This window comes from Cetorhinus maximus, chromosome 15 (genome assembly GCF_964194155.1).
Source record: "Cetorhinus maximus chromosome 15, sCetMax3.hap1.1, whole genome shotgun sequence".
In the NCBI taxonomy this organism is placed as follows: domain Eukaryota; kingdom Metazoa; phylum Chordata; class Chondrichthyes; order Lamniformes; family Cetorhinidae; genus Cetorhinus; species Cetorhinus maximus.
Window position 1 is genome coordinate 60,237,973 of NC_135893.1, and position 25,846 is coordinate 60,263,818.

The following is a 25,846-nucleotide window of genomic DNA, read 5'->3' on the forward strand; positions in this document are numbered from 1 at the left end:
ACGAAGTTTGATCGCATTAGGTCAAATATGGACAAGGAAACCTCCTGCTGATTAGCACTGATTGCTCCTCCATGTTGAACTCCACTTGGAAGAAGCGGAGTAGCAAGGACACTTCAATAACCATCACCAAGAGTGGCTCAGTAGCACCACTACCGACCAGGTTGGCTGAATCCTGAAGGGAATATCTGCCAGACTTGGCCTGCGGCAGGTGGTGAGAGAACAAACATGAGGGAAAAACCTATTTGACATCTTTCTCATCAATCTACCTGGCGAAGGTTTCACCTTTCTATGACTATATATAGGTAGGAGTGACCACCGCACAGTCCTTGTGGGGACAAAGTCCCACCTTCACACTGAGGACACCGTCCATCATGTTGTATCATTATACCGTTTTAAATGGGATAGATTCAGAACAGATCTAGCAGCTCAAAACTGGACATCCATCAGCACTGTGGGCCTTAGCAGCAGCAGAATGGAATTCCACCATAATTTGTAACATCTTGACTCAACATATCCCTCACTCTAGCATTACTATCAAGCCAAACCAACCATAGTTCAATGAGTGTACATGAGCATGTCAGGAGCAGTACCAGGCATACCTAGAAATGAAATGTCAACCTGGTGAAGCTACAGAAAAAAAAAGCGCCAAATGTATGTTAAACAGCAGAAGCAGCATACGATAGACAAAACTAAGTGATTCCACAACCAATGGACAATTTCAAAGCTCCGCAGTCCTGCCACATGCAGTCAGTAATGTGGTGGACAATTAACCTAACTGGAGGAGGAGGCACCACAAACATGAGCATCCTCAACGAAAGTGAAACTCACCAAGTCAGTGCCAAAGACAAGGCAGAAGCATTTCTAACCACCTTCTGCCAGAAGTGCTAAGTGGATGATGCATCTCATTCGCAACATCTCAGATACTGAAGCAGTCCATGCCCTTATGTAGCTAGAACTGGACAACATTCAGGCTTAAGCTGATAAATGGCAAGTAACATTCATGCTACACAAGTGCCAGGCTATGACCGTCTCCAACAAGAGATAACCTAACCATTGACATTCAAAGGCATCACCATCACTGAATCAATATCATCCTGGGAGGTTACCATCGCTCAAAAACATAATTGGACCAGCCACATAAATATTGTGGCTACAACAGTAGGTCAGAGGCTGGGAATTCTGCAGTACCTTACCTCCTGACTCCCCAAAGTCAATCCACTGGGATGGTCCATGTTCTCTGAAAGATTTCTGATAAAATGCAGCTTGCTTCCATATTAGTATTCATGTTCTTTGATTTTTTTTTGATCATGTGACCAAGCTGCCTGGGAGATAAATAGTAGGGGAAAAAAGTCAACCAGAAGTTAATTATAAAGGTGAGTAGGTTCCTGGGTGTGGTTCTGTGTTCAAGGAGTTTAGGTTTAGGTTACAACAATCTGACTACAGGAAAGGGAACATCTCTTTCCAACAGAATTCAGTTCCTGACTAAAGGAGTTTAAAACTCTGATTAATTGAAGGACTCCACTAACAGTGAACCAGACTTCTGGGATAGCCAAGCTGAGGAGAGAGAGAGAGAGTGAATTTAGATCAAAGCTCCAGAGTTAAAGAATATTAGAAACAGAAAAGTTCTGACTTGAGATGGCTATGCTTAAGACATTAGCGATGCCTGTGTAGAACTGGGAATTTACAACCATGGGACGGTTGGAGGAGATTCAGGAGTAAACCTTATTGGAAGTAGGCAGAAGACCCAAAAAATCTCAACCCTAATATGAATCTTCAAAGCAGTGCTCGGACCAAGTGGTTAATCCTGCAATTCCTGATAAGTATCGGACTTGCAAGTTTTGGGGGGGCGGAGGAGAGGGGATGTAACATCAAATGGATATAGAAGGAAATTTGAGTTAAGAGGTTTGGTTTAGAAAATAAGTAACTATATTCATTGTATTTTTAATATCTTTAACATAACTGACAATTTGAGATAGAGTGTAATTATTAGTATTCATGTTCTTTATTTTCATGTAGTAAAATTCCTTCACTTTAAACAATGAACCTTGTCGTTTCATTCTTTTAGTAAGTACCTGGGTTTTCAGATTTTAAAAATAGCAGGTCTCTACCAAGATCATTACATCATCATTTACAAGGCACAAGCAAGTCAGGAGTGTGATGAACTACTCTCCACTTGCCTGGTTGACTGCAGCTCCACCACTCAAGAAGCTGACCCACTATCCAAGGCAAGGCAGCCCGCTTGACAGACACCCCATCCATCACCTTAAACATTTACTCTTTCCACCACCAGCATAGTGGCAGCAGCATCTACAAGATTAACTGTAGCTACTTGCCATGGTTCCTTCAACAGTGTCTTTCAAACCCACAACCTCTATCACCTAGAAGAACAAGGGCAATAAACACATGGGAACACCACCACCTACAAGTTCCCCTCCAAGACATGCACCACCCTGACCTCGAACTATACTGTCGTAGATTCACACTGTGGATATACCTACAGCACATATGAACATATGAAATAGGAGCATAAGTAGGCCATTCAGCCCCTTGGGCCTACTCCGCCATTCAATAAGATTATGGCTGATCTGTTTGTGTTGAGTTCCACATACTCATCTACCCCCAGTAACCTTTGATTCCCTTGCCTAACAAGAATCTATCTACCTCTGCCTTAAAAATATTGTGACCCCACCTCCACCGCCTTCTGAGGCAGAGTTCCAAAGTCACACAACCCTCAGAAAAAATTTCTCCTCATCTCTGTCCTATAGGGGCGACCCCTAATTTTAAAACAGTGCCCCCTCGAGCAGTTCAAAGTGGTGGCTGACCACAATCTTCTCAAGACTAAATACGAATGGGCAATAAATCCAGGCCTAGTTGTCACTGCTCACATCCCATGAGTGAATAAAAAAAATTAGGAAGCAAAATAGTATGCTAACTTTTGTTACACAGGGATTAGAATATACATGTGAAGAAGTATGACTATAATCATACAGGGTACTAGTGAGGCCACACCTGGAGCAGCGTGGAGTTTTGGTCTCCTAAAGGAGGATATATTTGACCTAAAGGGAGTACAACAAACATTCACGAGACTGGCTCCTGGGATGAGTGGTAAAATAAACAGAAATGGCTGGAAATACTTAGCAGGTCAGGCAGTATCTATGGAGACTGAAACAGAGTTAACAGTTTAGATCAATGACTTTTCATCAGAAATGGGAAAAATTAGAATGTAAAAGGTATTAAACAAGTGAAGGGATGGGTGGAGAAGGCTTGGAAAAAGAACAAAAAGGTCAACAACAGAATGAAAAACAGGAGAGATTAAATGACAAGAATTGGTAGGATGAGGGGATTGCCGTATGAGGAGAGAATGAGTAAACTAGACCTATATTTTCTAGAGTTTACAAGAATCAGAGTAATCTAATTGAATCATATAAAATTCTTAAGGGACTTAATAGCATAGATGCAGAGAAACTGTTTCCCCAGGCTGGGCAATCTAGAACATGGGGTTACCCTCAGAATAGAGAGCTGTGGATGTTCAGTTGTTGAGTGTATTTCTGGGTACTAAGGGAATTAAAAGATATGTGGTTAGTGTGGGAAGGTGGAATTGAGCCATGATTTTGTTGAATGATGGAGCAGGCTCAAATGGCCTACCCCAGTTCAGATTTCTTATGTTCTTAAATACTACTTAAGCTCGAAGAAAGGACACCAAAATGCAACTTGCTCAGATATTAAGAAGCATTATAATTTAGATGACGGCACCATGAACACTAATCCATTTGAAAAGGGGTCCTCCAACCAAAACAGTTTAAGAAATACTGTATTAAACGATTGCCAGCTGCAGAGATAGGAAATCTGATTATATTTATTGACATCAAATTTTATGGAACAGTGATTACAAAAGTACAAGACTTGAGCACATAATCTAGGCTGACACTCCAGTGCAGTATTGGGGGAGTGCTGCACAGCTGGAGGTGCTGTCCTTTAGAAGGGACATTAAACTGAGGTCCCACCTGCCATCTCAGGTGGACATAAAGGATCCCTTGGTATTATATGAAGAGCAGGTAAGATCTCCTGGCTGTCCTGACCAATAATTATTGCTCAACTAACATCACTAAATCAATCCAAATGGTCATTCAGTTCATTTGATGCTTGTGGGACATTGCCACATGCAAATTGGCTGGGACCAAGATGCAAGGATACAGAGTCCTGATGCTGCACAGTTCGGGTGCAGATGCCGCTGTGCGCCTGCCAGAAGCGGACAGTATGATCATAACCAGCAGTGGCCAAGATGACTGGGTCACTGCCCACTGTGCCTGGGCTTGTGTTCATGGTGCAGGCCTCGATCAGTTACACCTGCAACAAGAAAAACATCAGTATCACTGCCAAAGCTGCCAACCATCCAGTCCTTAGCCCTAACTGTTCCAACTTTTGCCAGTGTGGTAGTATAGTGGCTACAGTACTGGGTGAGAAACCCGAGGGTTGTATCTTCAAATCAAGTCAAACTGTAAAACTGAATTCAACAGAGTGTGGCTATGTGTGGCCTGCCAGATTGTTGTAAAAATCCAGCTGCCAAGACAAGTCGATCAATTATAGCACCTGGGCTAGATTTGTAAATCCACCCTTCTCTGGGCTCATTTCCCTACCCAGTCCTGCCCAGCCCCCAGGGGGATAGTTACCCTCCATCCACTGGCCCCTCCCCACCCCCGGCTCATTCCCATTCCCATTCCCCTCCCGCTCCAGCCTGCACTTCCGCAGCTAACGTCTTTAAATGGCCGAGCCGATACGGAGCTACTGGCCCCGGCTTCATCTCACTTTTTGCCAGCTCGCGGCTTTAACTCACAACCAGGCCGAGTCCGTCTGTAAATGTGTCTCCCGGGTCCAGTCTTCCAAATGCGCCGACCTGCTGCACCGTCCACGAACAATCGGTCCGCCCGAGCAGCGGCTCCACGCCCCTGCCCCCCCTCTCCCCCACCATCTCACCCCTCCCCCCCCCCCACCATCTCACCCCCCCATCTCACCCTCTCCCACTCCCTCCCCCCCCTTCCCCCTCCCTCCCCTTCCTTCTCCCTCAGCAGTGCGACCGGGTCTACGCGAAGCTTTGGTCCCCAGCATTTTTCTCACAGCCCTGCAATATGGTTCTGTTCAAGCACATGTCCGATTGCCTTTGGAAATTTCCTACAGAATCTGCTCCTACCATCTTTTCGGGCAGTGCATTCCCGTCCTTAACATCACTGAAGGTCAAGCCCTGAGTTTTCGCTCCTGGGTCAGGGGTGCGGATTCGGGACATTTCCTGGCTCCGCAAACCCAACCCCGGGAGGAAAAGTCCCCCACACAAGGACAAGAGTTTTGGTCCAGGGCGGCGGGTGAAAATGGGAGTCGTGGCGGACGACCCCAGAACAAGTGCAGAGACAGCTGGGTGCGGAGGCAGGCTGGGCAGAAGGCTTCCCTCTGTGCCCCAGCACTGTGTAGAAGCTTTCAAAAAATCCAATAAAACAGTTCTCCAGTTCTTACCCCTTTCACCCACCCCATGCCAAACCAAGGCACTTCATGTTCTCCACCCATCCGGCATGGCCCTCAAACCATCCATGCTAACCTTACCCCTCTACCAATAATCCCCATGGACCCTCATGCCCTCCATGCCATGCTATGGCCCTCTACCCATCCCCTATGACCCTTTATAGCTCCTATGCCAACAATGCCAGCACATGCCCCCCTACCACCCCTCTTTTAAATGCCTTGATAGTTCCTTTGACAGTTCCAATGAGCTTGACAGTTCCAGTGAGGTATGCACTTTTTATGCACATTCATGCCTAATTTTAACAATCCCAAAGGGCATCTTACCTCTCCAAAAGGTGTCCCAGAACCATATCCAAAAGGGCACCTCACCTATCCAAGCAACTCAGCAAAGTTGAGAGCTGCTTCTAACAGGTATAATCTTCACACGTTATGTTTCCCACTCCTAGCTGATGAAAATCTGACATCACTGGAGGCAGCTGCTGTTTTATATGGGTAGCTGTCTCCGTGAACCACAGATATGGAACTTAGAACCCGCCCCCATTCCCCAACCGCCAACTTAGAACCCGCCCCATTCCCCATCCCCCCCACCCCCCCCCCCCCCCCCCCCCCCTACAAAATTGCTCGGTGCCATGTTTTGGGGCAAGACTACTGGGTCAAGCCCTCCACAGCCATTTTCATAACTATGGGGAGGCTCTCTATCTTTTCAAAAATTCATTGTTTCCCAAATTGTCACTGATCTCATCTCATTTGGGGATCTACCCTCCAAGTCCTCCAACATCACGGTCTCCCAGCCATGAACAGTAAACATCTAGCTCCTTCTCAAGACCCACAAACAGGACTGTCCTGCTGCACCCATAATTTCAATCTGTTCTTCCCCCATGGAATTGATTTCTTCCTATTTCAATTCTATTTTTTCTCCACTTGTCCAGTCTTTTTCCCACCTACATCTTCTCATTCCCATTGCTGCTTCAACAGTTTCCAGTTTCCTGGCCCTAACGATCTCCTTTTTGTCATGAATGTCCAATTCCTTTTCACCTCCATCCCCTCAAGAATGGTCTGAGGGCTCTCTGTTTCTCCCTTGAACAAAGACTCAATCAGTCCCCATTCACCCCCGCATTCCATCATTGGCTGAACTTGTTCTTACATTGAAAAACTTCTCCTTTGACTCCATTCATTTCCTCAAAATATGAGGGCTTTAAACTAACTAGCTGCGGGAGACCAGTCGGGGGCGGTGGGGGGGGTGGGGGCAGCAAATCACATGAGGGAAGATGTGGTAAAATGAAGGTAAAGCACAAAGTTAGAGCAAAGTTCTTGCAAAAATAGGAAAAAGACAGAACTAAAGGCCGCGTATCCTGTTACGATTGGTTAGGGACCAGTAACTTTATGTTTAAAGTAGACAAAGTTTGAAATCTCAATTAACCAGTTCAATTTTTAAGGAGGTTACAGCACTTAGAAAATCCTAATGCGATCAGGCAGAATCAACATGGTTTTGTGAAAGTGAAATCGTGTTTGATTAATTTATTCGAGTTCTTTGAGGAAGTAACAAGCAATGTGGATAAAGAGAAACCTGCAGTTGTAGTGTACTTGGATTTCCAGAAGGCATTTGATAGGGTGGCTTTTCCACAAAATAAGAGCTCATGGTGTAGACGGTAACATATAACATACAAACATACGAGTTAGGAGCAGGAGTAGGCCACTCGGCCCCTTGAGCCTGCTCCACCATTCGTTAAGATCATGGCTGATCTGACTGTAACCTCAACTCCACATTCCTACCTACCCTCGATAACCTTGCTTAACAAAAATTTATCTACCTCTGCCTTAAAAATGTTCAAAGACTCTGCTTTCACCACCTTTTGAGGAAGAGAACTCCAAAGACTCATGACTCTCTGAGAGAAAAAATTGTCCTCATCTCTGTCTTAAATGGGCGACCCCTTATTTATAAAAATTACCCCTAGTTCTAGATTCTCCCACAAGAGGAAACATCCTTTCCACATCCACTCTGTCAAGACCCCTCAGGATCTTATATGTTTCAATCAAGTTGCCTCCCGCAGATACAAGCCTAGCCTGTCCAACATTTCCTTGCAAGATAACCCGGCCCATTCCAGGTATTACTCTAGTAAACCTTCTCTGAACTGCTTCCAATGCATTTACATCCTTTCTTAAATAAGGAGACCAATACTGTACAAAATACTCCAGATGTGGTCTCACCAATGCTCTGTGTAACTGAAGCATAACCTCTCTACTTTTGTATAGAATTCTCCTTGCAATAAATGATAAAATTCTATTAGCTTTCCTAATTACTTGCTGTACCTGCATACTAACCTTTTACGATTCATGCACTGGGACACCCAGATCCCTCTGCATCTCAGAGCTCTGCAATCTTTCACCATTTAGATAATATGCTTCTTTTTTATTCTTCCTGCCAAAATGGACAATTTCACATTTTCCCACATTATACTCCATTTGCCACTCACTTAAGCTATCTATATCCCTTTGTAGCCTCCTTATGTCCTCTTCACAACTTACTTTCCTACCAATATTCAGATCCCAATCTTTCTGTCAAAAGCAAATTTAGCAACCGTATCTTCGGTTCCTTCATCCAAGTCATTTATGAAAATTGTAAAAAGTTGAGGCCCCGGCACTGATCCCTGTGGCACACCACCTTTTACATCTTGCCAACCAGAAAATTAACCATTTCTGCCTACTCTCTGTTTCTTGTTATCCAGCCAATCTTCTATCCATGCCAATATGTTACCCCCTACACCATGAGCTTTTATTTTCCACAATAACCTTTGATGTGGCACCTTATCAAATGCCTTCTGTAAATTTAAATATTGTACATCCACTGGTTCCCCTTTATCCACAGCACCTGATACTTCTTCTTCAAAGAATTCCAATAAATTGGTTAAAGATGATTTTCCCTTCACAAAACCATACTGACTCTGCTGATTACCTTATCTAAATACCCTGCTAAAATGTCTTTAATAATAGCTTCTAACATTTTCCCTATGACATATGTTGAGCTAACTAGCCTGTAGTTTCCTGTTTTCTGTCTCCCTCCCTTTTAGAATAAAGAAGTTACGTTCGCTATTTTTCAATCTAATGGAACTTTCCCTGAATCTAGGGAATTTTGGAAAATTAAAACCAACACAACAACTATCACACTAGCCACTTCTTTCGAGACCCAAGGATGAAGTCCCTCAGGACCCAGGTTAATCGCAGCTCCAACAATCTGCTCAGTACCGCCTCCCTGGTGATTGTAATTTTCTTGAGTTCCTCCCTTCCTTCCATTTCCTGATTTACAGCTATTTCTGGGATGTTATTTGTGTCATCTATAGTGAAGACCGATGCAAAATACCCGTTCAATTCATCTGCCATCTCCTTATTTTCCATTATTAATTCCCCAGACTCACAGTCTATAGGACCAAGGCTCATTTTGTTAACTCTTTTTTAAAATATCTATAGAAACACTTACTATCTGTTCTAATATTTCTAGCTAGTTTTCTCTTAATACTCTAGTTTTTCCCTACTTATCAATTTTTTAGTCATTCGTTTTTATTTTGTTTGTTATATTCTGTCCGATCTTTTGACCTGCCACCTGTCTTTGCGCAATTATATGCTTTTTCTTTAAGCTTGATACTACCTTTAACTTATTTCCTTGGATTTTCTCTTTCTCATTGGAATGCATTTATTCTGTGTATTCTGAAATATCCCTTTAATATCCCTATCCCTGAACCTGCTAGCATATTATTGCCCACCTCTAATTGCCCTTGAGAAGGTGAGCTTCCATCTTGAACTGTTGAAGTACATGTGGTGTAGGTACACCCACAAAACTGTTAGGTATGGAGTTCCACGATTTTGATCCAGTGATGATATATTTCCAAATCAGGGTGATGCGTGACTTGGAGGGGAGCTTGCACGTGATGGTGTTCCTATGGGCAGAATATAATGCTCTCCCCTGTGGTAAGTTTAATGGTAGAGGGGGCGCCTCCATTCTGATTAAGTACATGATGGGATGACCATTGTCAATTGTCATAAAAACCCATCTGATTCACTAATGCCCTTTAGGGAAGGAAAACTGCTGTCCTTATTTGGTCTGGCCTACATATGACTCCAGACACACAGCAATGTGGTTGACTGTTAAAAAATGCCCTCTGAACAAGGGCATTTAGGGATGAGCAACAAATGCTGGCCTGGCCGGTGACGCCTACATCCCATGAATTAATTTTTTTAAAAAGGCACTGTCTGCAGTGACAAGTGGAGTCCAACTGCACTGACTGTAGGGCTAAGCAGACAGAGCCTGTGCTGATTGTAGGACAAGTGGGTAAAAACTGCACCATGTGCTGGACAAGTGAACACAAACTGCACCGACTGCAGGACATGTAGACACAAACTGCACTGACTGTATGGCCAAGTGGACACAAACTGCACGGACTGCAGGACATGTGGACACAAAAAGTGCTGACTGCAGTACAAGCGGACAGGGTGGCAATGACGTAGTGGTATTGTCGCTGGACTGGTATTCCAGAGAACCAGGGTAGTGCTCTAGGGCAAAAACAAAATTACCTGGAAAAACTCAGCAGGTCTGGCAGCATCGGCGGAGAAGAAAAGAGTTGACGTTTCGAGTCCTCACGACCCTTCAACAGAACTGAGTATAGTTAGGAGAGGGGTGAAATATAAGCTGGTTTAAGGGGGGTGGGGGAGAGAAGTTGAGGGGGGGTGGTGGTTGTAGGGACAAGCAAGCAGTGATAGGAGCAGATAATCAAAAGATGCCACAGACAAAAGGATCAAAGAGGTGTTGAAGGTGGTGATATTATCTAAGAAAATGTGCTAATTAAGAATGGATGGCAGGACACTCAAGGTACAGCTCTAGTGGTGGTGAGGTGGGCTGACAAGGTATTAGTTGTAGATTTAAAAATAATGGAAATAGGTGGGAAAAGAAAAATCTATATAAATTATTGAAAAAAACAAAAGTGCTCTAGGGACCTGGGTTCGAATCCCATCATGGCAGATGGTGGAATTTGAATTCAATAAAAATCCGGAATTAAAAGTCTAATGATGACCATGAAACCATTGTCGTAAAAACCCATCTGATTCACTAACCCCCTTTAGAGAAGGAAAACTGCTGTCCTTATCTGGTCTGGCCTACAAATGACTCCAGACACACAGCAATGTGGTTGACTGTTAAAAAATGCCCCCTGAACAAGGGCAATTAGGGATGAGCAACAAATGCTGGCCTGGCCGGTGACACCTACATCCCATGAATGAATTTTTAAAATGGCACCATCTGCAGGATAAGTGGACACAAACATGATCAGACTACAGAACAAATAGACACAAATCGCACCAACTCTAGGGCCAAGCAGACACAAACGGTGCCGACTGTGGGACAAGTGGGCACCAACTGCAGAACAAGTGGACATAACCTGCACTGACTGCAGGACAAGTGGACACAAACTGCACCGACTGCAGGATAAGTGGACACAAACTGCACCGACTGCAGGACAAGTGGACACAAACTGCACCGACTGCAGGACAAGTGGACACGAACTGCACTGACCGCGGGGCCAAGTGGAAACAAACTGCTGACTGCTGGACAAGCGGAAACAAACTGTGCTGACTGTGGGACAAGCGGACATAACCTTCGCTGACTGGAGGGCCAAGTGGACACAAACTGCACCGACTACAGGACATGTGGACACAAACTGCACCGACTGCAGGTCAAGTGGACACAAACTGTGCTGACTGCAGTACAAAGAGGCAGGTCTAGAATGCATATGCAAACCTAAATTTAGTTTGTACGCATTCCACACCTGCTCAATAATTGGGAAAACTGAAACTAGTACATTTGAACCATTTTGAGGAAATGGTCAAGACACCAGGACATTTAATCAAAAAGTGGGACTGTCCCAGCAATACTGGGATATCTGGTCACCATATGTATTCCATCACTCTCCTGAGTTGTGCCTTGTATATCATAGAAAGGCTTTGGAGAGTTAGAAGAGCAATTATTCACTGCAGAATATCCAGCCTCTGAACTACTCTTGTGGTCACAGTATTTATGCTGCTGGTTTAGTTTAGTTTCTGCTCAATGATGACTCCCATGATGTTAATGGTGGTGAATTCAGCAGTGGTAATGCAATTGGATGTCAAGGGGAAATGTTTAGCTTCTCTCTTGTTGGAGATAGTTATTGCCTGATAATTGTGTGACTGAACTGAACACTGCAATCTTCAGTAAACCTCTCCACTTCTGACCTTATGATGAAAGGAATGTAACTGGTGAAGCAGCTGAAAATGATTGGACTTCTTGGAGCCCCAAGAAGCTCCTGCAGCAATGTCCTGGGCTGAGATGGTCGGGCCTCCAATAACCACAATCATCTTCTGCTGTGCTCAGTATGACTCCAACCAGTGGAGAGTTTCACTTCAACTACCACTGACATTAATTGTGCTAGGGCTCCTTGATTCCACGTTCAAGTCAAATGCTGCCTTGATGTCAAGGGCTGTCATCCTCATCTCACCTCTGAAATTCATCTCCTTTATCCATGTTTGGACCAAGGCTGTAATTAGATCTAGGGTGGAGTGGCTCTGGCAGAACCCAAACTGAGCATCAGTGAGTAGGTTATTGGTCAGTAAGTGCCATTTGGCAGCTCTGTCAACAGCACCTTCCATCAATTTTCTGATGATTGTGAGTAGACTGATGGGACAGTAATTGGCTGGATTGGATTTGTCCTGCTTTTTTTGGACACAGCTGGGTATTTTTCCATTTTGTCAGGTAAACGGCAGTGTTAGAGTTGTACTTCTCGGTGGTGTCTTGGATGGTGTTGAGCTTCCTGAGTGTTGGAGCTGCACTCAGCCAGGCAAGTGGAGAGTATTCCATCACATTCCTGACTTGTGCTTAGTGGACAGGCTTTGGAGAGTCAGGAGATGATTTACTTGCTGCAGAATTCCCAGCCTCTGTCCCGATCTTAGAGCCACAGTATTTATATGGCTGGTCCAGTTAAGTTTCTGGTCAATGGTAACCCTAAGAATGTTGATGGTGAAAGATTCAGCAATTAATGCCATTGAATGCCAAGGAGAGATGTTTAGATTCTCTCTTGTTGGAGATGGTCATTGCCTGGCATTTGTGTGGCATGAATGTCCTTTGCTGCTTATCAGCCCAAGCCTGAATGCTGTGCAGCTCTTGCTGCATGCAGGCATTGATTGTACCTGAGGAATTGTGAATAGTGCTGAACACTGTGCACTCATCAGTGAATATCCCCACTTCTGACCTTATGTTGGCCGAAAGATAATTCATGAAGCAGCTGAAGGTGGTTGGGCCTAGGACACTGCTCTGAGGAACTTAGTAACAATGTCCTGTGTTGTAAGTACCCAGCAATGTAACAATATCTGATTTTTTTCATTAGAATGATATTGTGCAGGAGGGAAAATGTTGAGAAACTACTTTCATTTGTGAGTAACTCCAAGAAAGGGTATACATATGAGATAGTCATTAATAAATTAAGTAAAGAATTTAAAAGGAATGTCTTTATACAGTTTCTAAATGGAATTCACTGCCACATGGAATGGTTGAAGGAGATAGAATTGTTTAATTTAAGGGAAGGCATGATGGAGACAAGAATAGAAGATTAATAGAGGGTCTGGAATGCAAAGATGTATTTGGAGTGGGAGGCGGCCCATGTAAATTATAAACACTGGCATGGACCAGTTGGGTAGAATGGTCCATTTCTGCTCTGTAGATTCTATATAATTTAGGTTGACGCGTCAGTACTGAACTGAGAGAGTATTGCGCTGTTGGATGGCCATGTTAAACCAAGACCCCCACAAGTCTGCCCACTTGAGTGAATACAAAAGATCCCATGGCTCTTTATAAGAACAGCAGGGGCGGCCTCCTAGTTTGCTGGCCTTTTTTATCCCTTAGTCAGCATCTCAAACAGATATCTAGGCATCTATCTCAATGCTGTGTAGGGGTTCCCCTTTTCCCTCAGAGAACCTCCCCACACTCAAGTTTGTGACACCAGATTCACGAGTGTATGGCTTGAACAGAATGACCAACGAGACAAGTTTCTTCTGATAATTCACAGTTGTTTATTGAATCACCAACAACCCCACAGTACAAAACAGCAAAATTTAAAACAACCTATTCCAAGTACCTGACACAAAGTCACCACGACTCGGTAAAAACTTACAAAAACACAGGCAAAACACCACGTCCTATCCTGAAACCTTAAGAAAAAACCCTCAGACCAATATCACCAAGATATGGCTGAAACAAGTTACAAGGTACTGGCAAAAAAACACCAAGTTTTCACCCCAAATCTTCACAAAATCCTCAGACAAATATCACAAAGATTTACCTGAAACTTACAATCCCCAACATGGCTGGTCTGTCCGCTGTTGACAGTAGGTCTGAGTCAAGGTGACCAAACTCAACCCTTCTTCCGACTGCAGCCCAAAACTTTCAGGCCAATATCACCACGATATCGCTGAAAATACTTACAAAGCCCAATATGGCTGGTGGGTGGGGTGGGGTGAAGGAATCGAAAAAGACTAAAAGGTAGAGATAAAACAATGGATGGAAATACATTTAAAAATAATGGAAATAGATGGGAAAAGAAAAATCTATATAAATTATTGGAAAAAAACAAAAAGGAGGGGGAAAATTGGAAAGGGGGTGGGGATGGAGGAGAGAGTTCATGATCTAAAATTGTTGAACTCAATATTCAGTCCGGAAGGCTGTAAAGTGCCTAGTCGGAAGATGAGGTGCTGTTCCTCCAGTTTGCGTTGAGCTTCACTGGAACAATGCAGCAAGCCAAAGATGGATATGTGGGCATGAGAGCAGGGTGGAGTGTTGAAATGGCAAGCAACAGGAAGGTCTGGGTAATGCTTGCGGACAGACCGAAGGTGTTCTGCAAAGCGGTCAATCAGTCTCAACCCCCTCCCATGGCACCTTCCCATGCAACTGCAGAAGATGCAACACCTGCCCCTTTACTTCCCCTCTCCTCACCGTCCAAGGGCCCAAACACTCCTTTCAAGTGAAGCAGCATTTCACTTGCACGTCCCTCAGTTTAGTCTACTGCATTCGTTGCTCCCAATGCGGTTTCCTCTACATTGGAGAGACCTAACGCAGACTGGGTGACCGCTTTGCAGAACACCTTCGGTCTGTCCGCAAGCATTACCCAGACCTCCCTGTCGTTTTTCCAGGTATTTTTGTTTTTGTTTTGGATTTCCAGCATCTGCAGTTTTTTGCTATTATCTCAATTGCTCCTGCCTTCAGCACATAGTTTGTTAACAATACTTTACCACAATGTTATAATGTTCAATAGACTCTCCACATACACACAACTCAAGGTAGAATCGAGAATTGGGTGACTTCCAAAGTTTAGATGACCACAGGGTGAAAATTTTGCTCATCTATTATTGTGCTTCACTGAAATTAAGGGTTCATTTTGTGGGTTTTATATTTTTTGTAGGTTAAATACATAGAGAGATTAATATTTTATATATCAATATTTTTCTGCATTGAATATTTTTACACGTTGTAACTGGCCTCTTGGATGTCACCCGGCGCTGGCGCTGCTGCTGCCGCTTTAAGGCAGGTGAGAGGAATTTAGGTCCTCGGACGGTAAATGCCAGCTGTGCTGGGGACGCCTCGACCAGGCAGCACCCCGGGGCTGGGGTGGGGCTGGGCACACGGGAAGGGAGCGCGGCCGAAGCGGAGCAGGGACAGAACGGAGAGGGAAGGCTGGGCGCTGGGTGTCCTGCTTTAAATGGGCTGCGGGGAAGCGGAAAAGAACAAAATTGGTAGAGACGGAACCGAGGGGACGGGGTGAGTATTCGGTGCCGGGGACAGCAGCCAGCACAAAGACCCGGGTGGATCAAACTCCAGCGTGCCGCACGCCCGGGCACTGGGGAGGGACGGGGACTCTTCACCTCCCATTGAATAACTCAGTGCCTTCATGCTGAATGACAGGGGAGGCACGGTGAGGGTTCCTGGCCGCCCATTATTTATCTCTCGGAGCCCGGGGTCAGTCCCAGCAGCGACAGGGCGCTCACCCTCCAGCAATGTCCCGGGTCTCCCACGCCCAGGGCACTGCTGCCAGCAAACCAGGAAGAAACAGCTCCGAGGCATTTTGGTTTCCTTTCTTCATTTTATTAGTTATAAAAATATTGGAAATGGAGGAGGAGAGGGGGGGGGGAGGGTGGTGGAAGGGTGCATGGCGGGGATGTCAGAAGCAGGTAGTAATATAATGTGATTCTCCAGGGTGTGTCCCCAACCAGAACTGGCAACCTTGGCTGACAGTGAGCCGGATGTGTGTGTCTGGCTGAACTTGTTCTCACACTGAACAATTTCTCCTTTAACTCCTCTCACTTCCTCCAAATAAAAGGTGTGGCTATGGGTACCCGCGTGGGCCCCAACTATGCCTGTCTCTTTATGGGGTATGTGGAACATTCCTTGTTCCAGTCCTACTCCGGCCCCCTCCCACAACTCTTTCTCCGGTACATCGATGATTACTTCGGTGCTGTTTCATGCTCTTGTCTGGACTTGGAAAAATCTATTAATTTTGCCTCCAATTTCCACCACTCCATCATTTTCACATGGTCCATCTCTGACATTTCCCTTCCCTTCTTGACCTCTGTCTCAATTTCTGGTGATAGACTGTCCACCAATATCCATTACAAGCCTACCGACTCCCACAGCTACCTCGACTACAGCTCCTCACACCCCGCTTCCTGTAAGGACTCCATCCAATTCTCTCAGTTCCTTCGCCTCCATCGCATCTGTTCTGATGATACCACTTTCAAAAACAGTTCCTCTGACATGTCCTCCTCCTTTCTTAACCGAGGTTTTCCACCCACGGTGGTTGACAGGGCCCTCAACCGTGTCCGGCCCATCTCCCGCGCATCCGCCCTCACACCTTCTTCTACCCCCCAGAAACATGATAGGGTCCCCCTTGCCCTTACTTATCACCCCACCAGCCTCCGCATTCAAAGGATCATCCTCTGCCATTTCCGCCAACTCCAGCATGATGCCACCACCAAACACATCTTCCCTTCACCCCCCCTGGTGGCATTCCGTAGGGATCGTTCCCTCCGTGACACCCTGGTCCACTCCTCCATCACCCCCTACACCTCAACCCCCTCCCATGGCACCTTCTCATGCAACCGCAGAAGATGCAACACCTGCCCCTTTACTTCCCCTCTCCTCACCGTCCAAGGGCCCAAACACTCATTTCAAGTGAAGCAGCATTTCACTTGCACTTCCTTCAACTTAGTCTACTGCATTCGTTGCTCCCAATGCGGTTTCCTCTACATTGGAGAGACCAAACGCAGACTGGGTGACCGCTTTGCAGAACACCTTCGGTCTGTCCACAAGCATTACCCAGACCTCCCTGTCGCTTGCCATTTCAACACTCCACCCTGCTCTCTTGCCCATATGTCCGTCCTTGGCTTGCTGCATTGTTCCAGTGAAGCTCAACGCAAACTGGAGGAACAGCACCTCATCTTCCGACTAGGCACTTTACAGCCTTCCGGACCGAATATTGAGTTCAACAATTTTAGATCATGAGCTCTCTCCTCCATCCCCACCCCCTTTCTGATTTTCCCCCTCCTTTTTGTTTTTTCCAATAATTTATATAGATTTTTCTTTTCCCATCTATTTCCATTATTCTTAAATGTATTTCCATCCATTGTTTTATCTCTACCTTATAGCCTTTTTTGATTCCTTCACCCCACCCCCACAAGGGCTATCTGTACCTTGCTCGTCCTGCTTTCTATCCTTAATTAGCACATTCCTTTAGATAATATCACCACCGTCAACACCTCTTTGTCCTTTTGTCTGTGACATCTTTTGGTTATCTCCACCTATCACTGGCCCTCTATCCAGCTCTACCTGTCCCACTCCACCCCCCACTCCCTTAAACCAGCTTATATTTCACCCCTTTCCTATTTTTCCTTAGTTCTGTTGAAGAGTCATGTGGACTCGAAACGTTAACTGTGCTTCTCTCCACAGATGCTGCCAGACCTGCTGAGTTTTTCCAGGTATTTTTATTTTTGTTTTGGATTTCCAGCATCCACAGTTTTTTGCTTTTATCTGTGTGTGTCATTGGATTTGGATATCCAGATGGCTGGCACAACACAAGTTGACCCATGCAGTTTCTTCTGCTGTGCTGAATGTATGTCTTACTGTATTGAGACATGGGACCTTGGCAGGATGGATTAAAGCATGGGTCTATGGAGCCTGGCCTCTGCAAGTTCAAATGAATGGTTTCTTTTAATTGTAATATGATCTTTGTTTACACACTGCATTAGTAACTTGCATTTTACTACACCCTTGAGTTTTAATGGATTAGGAGGAAATGGGAGTTGTGGAGAAGCTGTGATGACCTTGGTGCCTATAGGTCTAAGAATTCCTCACGACTGAAAGGTGTTACTTAGAGGCTGGCATGTGACTAGCTTTACCACCACTCTAGTGCAGCACTGAGGGAGTGTTGCACTGTTGGAAGTGTCATAGACATTACATTGAGTCTCTGTTTGCCCTCTTCAATGGACATAAAAAATCCCATGGTACCATCTGAAGAGCAGGGGGTTCTCCCTGGTGTCTTGGCCAATATTTATGCAAATTGAAATGCAAGGTTTTTTTTATAAAGGGTGGCCTATCTGCAATGCTAGACCACAAACTGAAAATCTACCTCCCTGTTTCTGTTTGATATTGTAAAGATCATCTTTTTACAAGATTAATTCTTGAGCTGTGTGCTTTGCTGGAAAGGTCAACCTTTATTGCCTGGTTTTAGCTGCCCTTGAGATGGTGGGCCGCCTTCTTGAACAGCTACAGTTGGTACAGTATATAACTTGTCTGTAACTGTTTTGTTTCCTATACTTCTACAGTACATAACAGGCAAGAAAGAATGATTGTTTAGTATGGTGTGTACAGTTCTTTATGTAATTATGGATATTGGCCATTCTGGAAACAATGGTTGCAATGCAGTTGGCAGAAGTTTGATTCTCTCAGCTCACACCAACACTTTCAAATGAAATGTGTTTTAAAAATGTTTATATTGAGTTTAGAGACCAGAATTTCTCAGTATTTGGAAATACCCATCAATTTGAGTCATACCCAACTTAATCTGCACCATTTGGTCAAGCCGGATTCCATAAGGTTTCAGGTTCTGAGGGAAACAGTGTGTGGTTATTGTTCATGCATGGATTTCTGAGTTAGGGAGATGCAGTTCTGACTCAGATTCAGGGGCCCTGCCCTGTGACAACGTGGCTGAACTCCAGTATATTTACCCTTCCTGATTGCAGAGTACACAAATATTCTATGTTGCAACATGCTGTAAAATTAAGATCTATCCACGTTTGTTTTTTGTGATTCATCTTTTTATTTGATCCCAGAAATGAGGGAGGCATTATTTATTTCCTAACCAATTGCCGAAGTCATTACAGCTGAGTGGCATGCTAAGGCCCCTTCAGAGGGCATTCAGATTCAAATGGTACAGAAGTGAATTTCTTTGCTGTTTCAACAACAATTTGTGTTTATATACCTACTATAACATAGTAAAACGCCCCAAGACGCTTCACTTGTGCATTACCAGACAAAATTTGACATATCTAAAAAAGGATACATTAGGACAGCTGACCGAACACTTGGCCAAAGATGTAGGGGTCAAAGATGTAGGTTTTTAACAGTGTCTTAAAGTTGGAGGGGTTTAGGGAGGGCATTCCAGAGCTTGGGTTCTGTCTACAGACATCTGCTTCTCGGAGGGTCAAACCACTGTTGGCAGATTTTCAGGCCTTTGTCCCCATCCCTTATCCACAGTCAAAGCTTCTTAGGGCAGTGGTTGGATCTACTTTGGGAATACTTTTGTTTACCGTTATCATGGGCAGGCAGCAGCACCAGATGCAGACTCGAGCAGCATTTCCAACTAAGACAAGACAGCACCACATCGCTGAAATCATCTCATCTGTGGTACAAAGTCTACCTTTGACATTGCAGCCTTGCCTCCTTTTATCTATCCCCTTCCCCTGCCAATAGTGGAACAATCCCTCATAGAACAAATTGTCCTAACACACAGCAACACAGTAGCACTTCACCCGTACATTGTCATTGCAAGAGTGAAGACATCAACTCATATGACTTTTTCCTACATGAAGAATATGCCAGTGTGCATTCTATTTTACTACAGTGAATTCCAATGTGTAATCAATTCACCTACTTCACATTGTGCTGCCATGGGTGCAAATTTTTTTCAAAAGCTCCTCCTGTACTGCTTCCAGGAGCCACCTGAAGGCAACATTGAAGAAAGTGGTTGTCTGATTATACTCTACAAAAGGATTCATGGGACTGAGGTGCTGCTTGCGTCTTGGCAGTTTGGTGTCCCCTTTCGAATGAGACATTAAACCAGCTATTCCAACCTTTTTGTGTGTGAGGGGGGGCAGATTTCAATATTTTCTCACTTGAGGGGCTGACGAGCAAATTTCAGAAAGTTAAGGTTTGGCACAACATTAAACATTAATTTTTTTAAAAAGGCAAACGTTTGAAAAGAAACAACTTGCTGAGCAAAACAACAAAGCCAAAGAGAATCCCAAGGCATGTGCGCACATGCATACACTCTCCCCTCTCTCACATACACACACACATTCTCCCCTCTCTCTCTCACATGCACACTCTCTCTCTCTCTCTCTCACATACATACACACACACACTTCCCCTCTCTCGCATGCGCACACGCTCTCCTCTCTCTCACATGCACACACTCTTCCCCTCTCTTTCGCATTGGCACACTCTCCCCTCTCTCTCTCTCATACACACTCTTCCCCTCACTCACACAAACACACACAATCACTCTCCCCTCTCTCATGCACACACTCTCCACCCCCTCTCACATACATACGCACACACTCTTCCCCCCTCTCTCGCATGCACACACTCTCCCCTCTCTCTCTCTCTCTCTCTCATACACACTCTTCCCCTCTCTCTCACACTCACTCATACACAAACACACACAATCACTCTCCCCTCTCACTTGCACAAGCTCTGCCCTCTCACATGCTGGTGGGCCCCGCTCCTCCCCTTGCCCTTTACCCCTCTTTGCTTCAAGGCCCACTCACTCTCACTCACTCACACACACACACACACACACACACAATCACTCTTCCCTCTCTCACAGGCACACACTCTGCCTTCTCTTTCACACACTGGTGGGCCCTGTTCCTCCCTTTGCCCCCCTTGCTCCAAGGCCCACACTCACCCTGGGCCCTGGAACTTAGCTTGGAAACTTACTTTCCCACTGTATTCCGCTCATCCAATCACTGGTGAGCCAGTCAGCAGCAAATGCAGGGAGAAACTAGCCTCTGATTGGAGGAGCAACTTTACAGCATTTTTCAAATGTAAGTCAGTTGAATGTACAAGTTTGGCAGGCCCTGTCCTGAGGCCTTGGGGGCCACAATGTGGCCCGCAGGCGGTGAGTTGGACAAGCCTGCATTAAACCAGGGTCATGTTCAGGTGGACTTAAAAGGCCTCACAGCATCTTTTCAGTACAAGTCCTCAGCTTTCAGCTAATATAGTTCCTGCCACTTATTGCAGGCGCTTTCACGTGCGTATGATTTGCCCGCTACAGCCAGTATAACATGATAACATTATTTTAGTAAGGGGCAGGAATGCACCTTCTGTGTAGCTTCATTCTGATTTGCAGTTTTTCTTAAATTGCATTTAAAAACTGCAACCCCATTATAAATATACAAAATGTAATTGAATGTTAATGAAATGCTATTTAGAGATGCATTCAGTGCACCTTAATGAGTTGTGAATTAGTGAGTAATCTCAGTTGCTTCTGCCCAAATTAAACTGAGCCCTTAAGACGCTATCAGTGGCAATTTTGAAAATGATATTTGTGCAAATGGAAAATGGCTTGTTTTTAAGTAGTGGAGACTGTAACATTCAAATGGGATAACTGATCACTCAACACGTTACGGTTTGTAGGACCTTCCTGTGCACAAATTGTTTCCCCTGCATTACAAAAGTATTTAATTGGCTGTGAAGCACTTTCATATGTTCTGCAGTTGTGCTGGAGCACTGTATGGATACAAGTCTATATTTTAGGCAGCATAAGTTCTGCTAATTTAAGATTTTTTAAAATCAACATTAATGATCTTGTTTTCTCTGTCCTGTCGGATTACAGATAAACATGACCCGGTTGAACTACGTGAACGTGTTGCGGCTCCTGGTTTTATTGATTGTAGTAATTGTGGGCTTGAAGATGTTTCCTATATTAAAGTAAGTTTATTTTTAAATTTATTTTCAGCATGCGGGTGCCACTGGCAAAGCCAACATTTTATAGATCACCCCTAGTTATCCTTGAGAACTTGGTGGTGAGCCTTCTTCCTGAATTGCTGCTGTCTGTGTGATGAAGATGCTCCTACTGTGCAGTTAGGGAGGGAGTTCCAAAATTTTGACCAAGCGACAATATGTGTCGGTGTCAGGATGGTGTGTGGCTTGAAGAGGAAGCTAGAGATGATGGTGCTCCCAGGCCCCTGCTGCCCTTGTCCTTTGAGGCTGCTGAGGTCACGGGTTTGAAAGTCTTTCCTCAAAGAAAATAACCCAAAATGAAGTGTAGATTCAGCTTGGCCTGGGCACGATCACAGCGGCGTTCAAAGCCTGGCTGCAGGTCGGTGTAGAGTGTGACAGTTTCTTTTCATTGCAGATTCCAGCCCACCGAGGCACTGGATGAGCTATTCATGATAATTGCAGCAGAAAGATAGGATAATGAGAATCTCCATGGGAACACATTACCATGGCAGGATAAGTGTCAGTTAATCACTGGCTCTGTTTGCTTGTACCACAGTGTTCCAGCCCTGTACCAAATCACAGACCTCAATTTTCTGCTTGAGGTACACTGGTTTCCATTCTACCCCACACCTACCCAGTTGGGCCTCCAGCCCTTCCCTCCAATGACTGAAAGGAAAAAGAGAAAGGCTTGCAATTATATAGTGCTCTTCACAACCATTGGGCATGTTAAAGTGCTTTACAACCAATGAAATACCTTTGAGCTGTAGTCACTGTTGTAGAACTTTGGGCATTCCCCCAGTGAATTCTGTTTTTCATGACAATCTTTTACTCCATTCCCCAAGTTATTAACTTTCCCAAGTTGTTTCTAGGTTACTGTAGATTCCTTGTGTTTTGTTGTTCTGCCAAGTTTTTCCCGACCACTAATCGAATCTCTCAGCTTGTTCTCCATTCTCATCAGTGTCAGTTCTCCTCTCCAATCTGGCTTCTGGGCCTCACTCTGCTGGCCTCTCCCTTTCCTCATCCCTGTAGCTGCTAACTTTCCTCTACCTTTACCTTAATTTAACTCCTTTCAAGCCATTTCTTCTCTTCATTAGTTTTGAACCTGGAGATTTACAATTTAATGGATAATCTACTGCTTTCACCAACCTCAATCCCACCAATGTCCTAAATTGGAGGACCTTTTATGATAACAAATTGTGTTTAAGTGACTCTGCTGATCGAAGGTAAATGGCTCTCTGTTTTAGAACAAAACAATCGGATGCTCTTGCAAAAGATAGCTTTTGGGATAAACATGGAGGAGCAATGCCAAATAGCCAAGAACTGGAGATTAACCAAAAAATGGAGCATGAAGCAATACAGAATGTTCAGCAGGAAAAGGATAAGGGAATGGTGGAAGTAAAACCAAAGCCACAGCAACAGAGGGATCACAGCGCTTCAGTGATGAGAATTGTGCACTTGGACCTCAAAGGAGCTGCACCCAAACTTTCATATTTGCAACAGGTAGGAGATGTCAGAGTTGAGTAGTTGAGGCGAATAGATGCATTAATGGGGGAATCTATAGAATTAAATGAAGGAGAAAGGAATAGAAGATTCTGTTGATAAGGTTAGATGAGTGAGTTGGGAAATGTTTATATTCAGCATAAGCACCTGTTGGGCTAAATGACCTGATTCTGTGCTGTAAATATTACATAATGTTCGCTTCATTAAAGGGTTTGAAATCCTGAATGACCGATGGAGGCTGGCAAGGGGACAATATTGAGTGTTGTGTCTGGGAAGAATGTCTGGCTGTACTTGTGAGGGAGCAGAAGCATCTACGGTTGAATAGCTGCATCATGCTTTTACAATTGTTCGGTTTCCTGCTGCTAGTTTGCACCTTGTCACTGGCAAGGGGCAGGAAGTACTTGGGAGATGGATTGGGCAGTGGGGATTGTAATAGATTGGAAAATGTCTACATTTAATTTTTATCATAAATGGGCAACATAGTGGGGGGTAAAGGTTTAAATTATCAGGACAAGTTGCATAAATTGACCCTGTATTCTTTTGAGAATAGGATGTTGAGGGATGATCTGATCGAGATATTGGCAGATGGAGAGAAACTATTTTCTTTGGGGGAAATCAATGACAAGGGGACATAAAATTAAAGCTAGACCAATGGGGAAGAAAATCATGAGGTGCTCTGCAGGTCTGACAGTAGCTGTGCAGGGAGAAAAACAGTTAATGTTTCAGGTTGGTGACCTTTCATCACAATTTCTGACGAAAGGTCATTGATCTGAAACATTAACTCTGCTTCTTGTAGTACAAGAGTCTGGCATAGAAAGGGTTAACGTGGGACTGGGTACAGTACCGCCACACTTTGGTGTAAAAGAACACATGTCTTGTGTTGATCTGTTTCACTTCGGAGGAAAGAAAATCGGAAATGAATTTTAAAATAATCCATCAGCTTGGCTGTTGCCAAATCAGAAGTTTGTGGGTTCAATTCCTATTACAGCATTTAATCTAGGCTGGTGCTAAGGGTGTTGCTGCCTTTCAGATGAGATGTTGGACAGAAGGTGGTTATAAAAGATCTCATGGACCCTTTTATTTTGAATAAGAGCAACGAGTTCTCATGATCCAGACGTTCAATCCAACATTACTAAAACAACATAACTTGTCACTTATCTCATTACTGTTAATTGATCTCTACATGGTATAAACAGACCAGCAATTTCCCAACCTCAAATGAATTACATTAAAGGACATCTGTCAACTTCCCTAATTTATCTCGATCAGCCTACAATATGATGATTTTAATCTGTATTACTCACCTCTTGTACCAATGTCGTCTTCTAAGCCATTAATAAAATTGAACAGCATTGCCCTTTGGCAGTGCTTTGGAATCAAATTATGATGAGGCCCCATTCAGATTCTCCCACTAATGAGATCTATGATATCTCACCCAGTTAGCTATGTAGCACAATTTCTGTCCAATAATATCATATAATCTAATTGTATCCTTCTGTGAGGTACTTTAGCAAATGCTTTTTGGAAATCTAGATATACAGCATAAACAGAAATGCCATTATCCACTATATTAGACATTTGCTCGAAAGAGTTAATCAGGCTAGAGAGATGAAGCCTACCGTTGCTTGCTGGGACCCCCAATTAATGGCAAAAGTTGCCAAGTGATCATAAATCTTATCCCATATATCGCTTTCCCACAATTTGCAGCAAGTTCGTGGGCCAATAATTCTTGGAATCCAGTTTTTTCCCCTTTAATATGACCACATGATTTGGATACATAGCACATCTGTACACACAACTCCACAAGAGAGAAACGCATAGGGTGATATCTACACGCTGACTGGTGTCTGAGAGGGAGTTACAAAGACAACAACAACTTGCATTATATAGTGCCTTTTACTGTAGTAAAATATCCTAAGTGCTTCACGAGTATAACCAGACAATTTGACACTGAACGACATAGGGAGACATTAGGATGGTGATCAAAAGCTTGGTCAGAGAGGTAAATTTTAGGGTGCCTTAAAGGGGAGCAAGCGCGAGAGCACAGAGGTTTGGGGTATAGACTCCAGAAGCCATAGCCACCAATGGTGGTGCAAAGATTTTTTTAAATAGTATAGCATGGAAGTAGGACATGTGGCCAATTGAGTCTGCTTTGGCTCTTTCAAATCCTACTCCCCCACTCTTTCCCTATATCCCTGCAATTTTGTTCTCATTCATGTATTTATCCAAATTCCTTTTGAAATCAACTATTGAATCTGTTCAGTGCATTGCAAATCCTAATACTCGTTACGAAAAGAATGTTTTCTCCTGTCACCTCAATTCTTTAGATCTTGGCCAAACAAAAACAAAAAATGCTGGAAAAACTCAGCAGATCTGGCAGCATCTGTGGAGAGAGAAACAGTTAGCGTTTCAAGTCGGTATGACTTCTTCAGATTCTTCTTCCAGCTCTGAGTTTTTCCAGCATTTTCTGTCTTTTGTTTCAGATTTACAGCATCTGCAGTATTTGCTTAAATATTGAGCCCTTTGGTAAAGTGGGAGATGCACAAAAAT

The 25,846-nt window shown here is 44.1% G+C and overlaps 2 protein-coding genes and 1 long non-coding RNA gene across 8 annotated transcripts in view; 1 reads left to right on the forward strand and 2 right to left on the reverse strand.

Annotated features, from left to right (window-relative positions):
* mlst8 (MTOR associated protein, LST8 homolog (S. cerevisiae)) overlaps positions 1-4,940 on the reverse strand; it is a 30,279-nt gene extending 25,339 nt beyond the window's left edge. For 2 of the 6 annotated variants that reach the window (XR_013578943.1, XM_078558508.1), the window contains exons 1-2: positions 4,835-4,940; positions 4,195-4,347 (exon numbers count right to left, since the gene is read on the reverse strand). Coding sequence is in view for 3 of the 6 variants with exons in the window: in XM_078558508.1 (XP_078414634.1) it covers positions 4,195-4,323 (129 nt within the window). In the remaining 3 variants the exon portion in view is untranslated. Of the gene's footprint in view, positions 1-1,193; positions 1,323-4,194; positions 4,348-4,590; positions 4,679-4,806 lie in introns of those variants that run through there. The other 4 variants (XR_013578944.1, XM_078558507.1, XM_078558509.1 and 1 more) reach the window with 4 other exon arrangements.
* The window catches only part of LOC144690734 (uncharacterized), a 371,804-nt gene that overhangs the window by 25,339 nt on the left and 320,619 nt on the right, over positions 1-25,846 (reverse strand). The window lies entirely within an intron of this gene.
* LOC144690727 (hexosaminidase D-like) overlaps positions 15,203-25,846 on the forward strand; it is a 31,857-nt gene continuing 21,213 nt past the window's right edge. Inside the window, exons 1-3 of the mRNA XM_078558506.1 lie at positions 15,203-15,337; positions 21,690-21,784; positions 23,041-23,296. Of these exons, the coding sequence (XP_078414632.1) occupies positions 21,696-21,784; positions 23,041-23,296 (345 nt within the window). The 5' untranslated portion in view covers positions 15,203-15,337; positions 21,690-21,695. The remainder of the gene's footprint in view (positions 15,338-21,689; positions 21,785-23,040; positions 23,297-25,846) is intronic.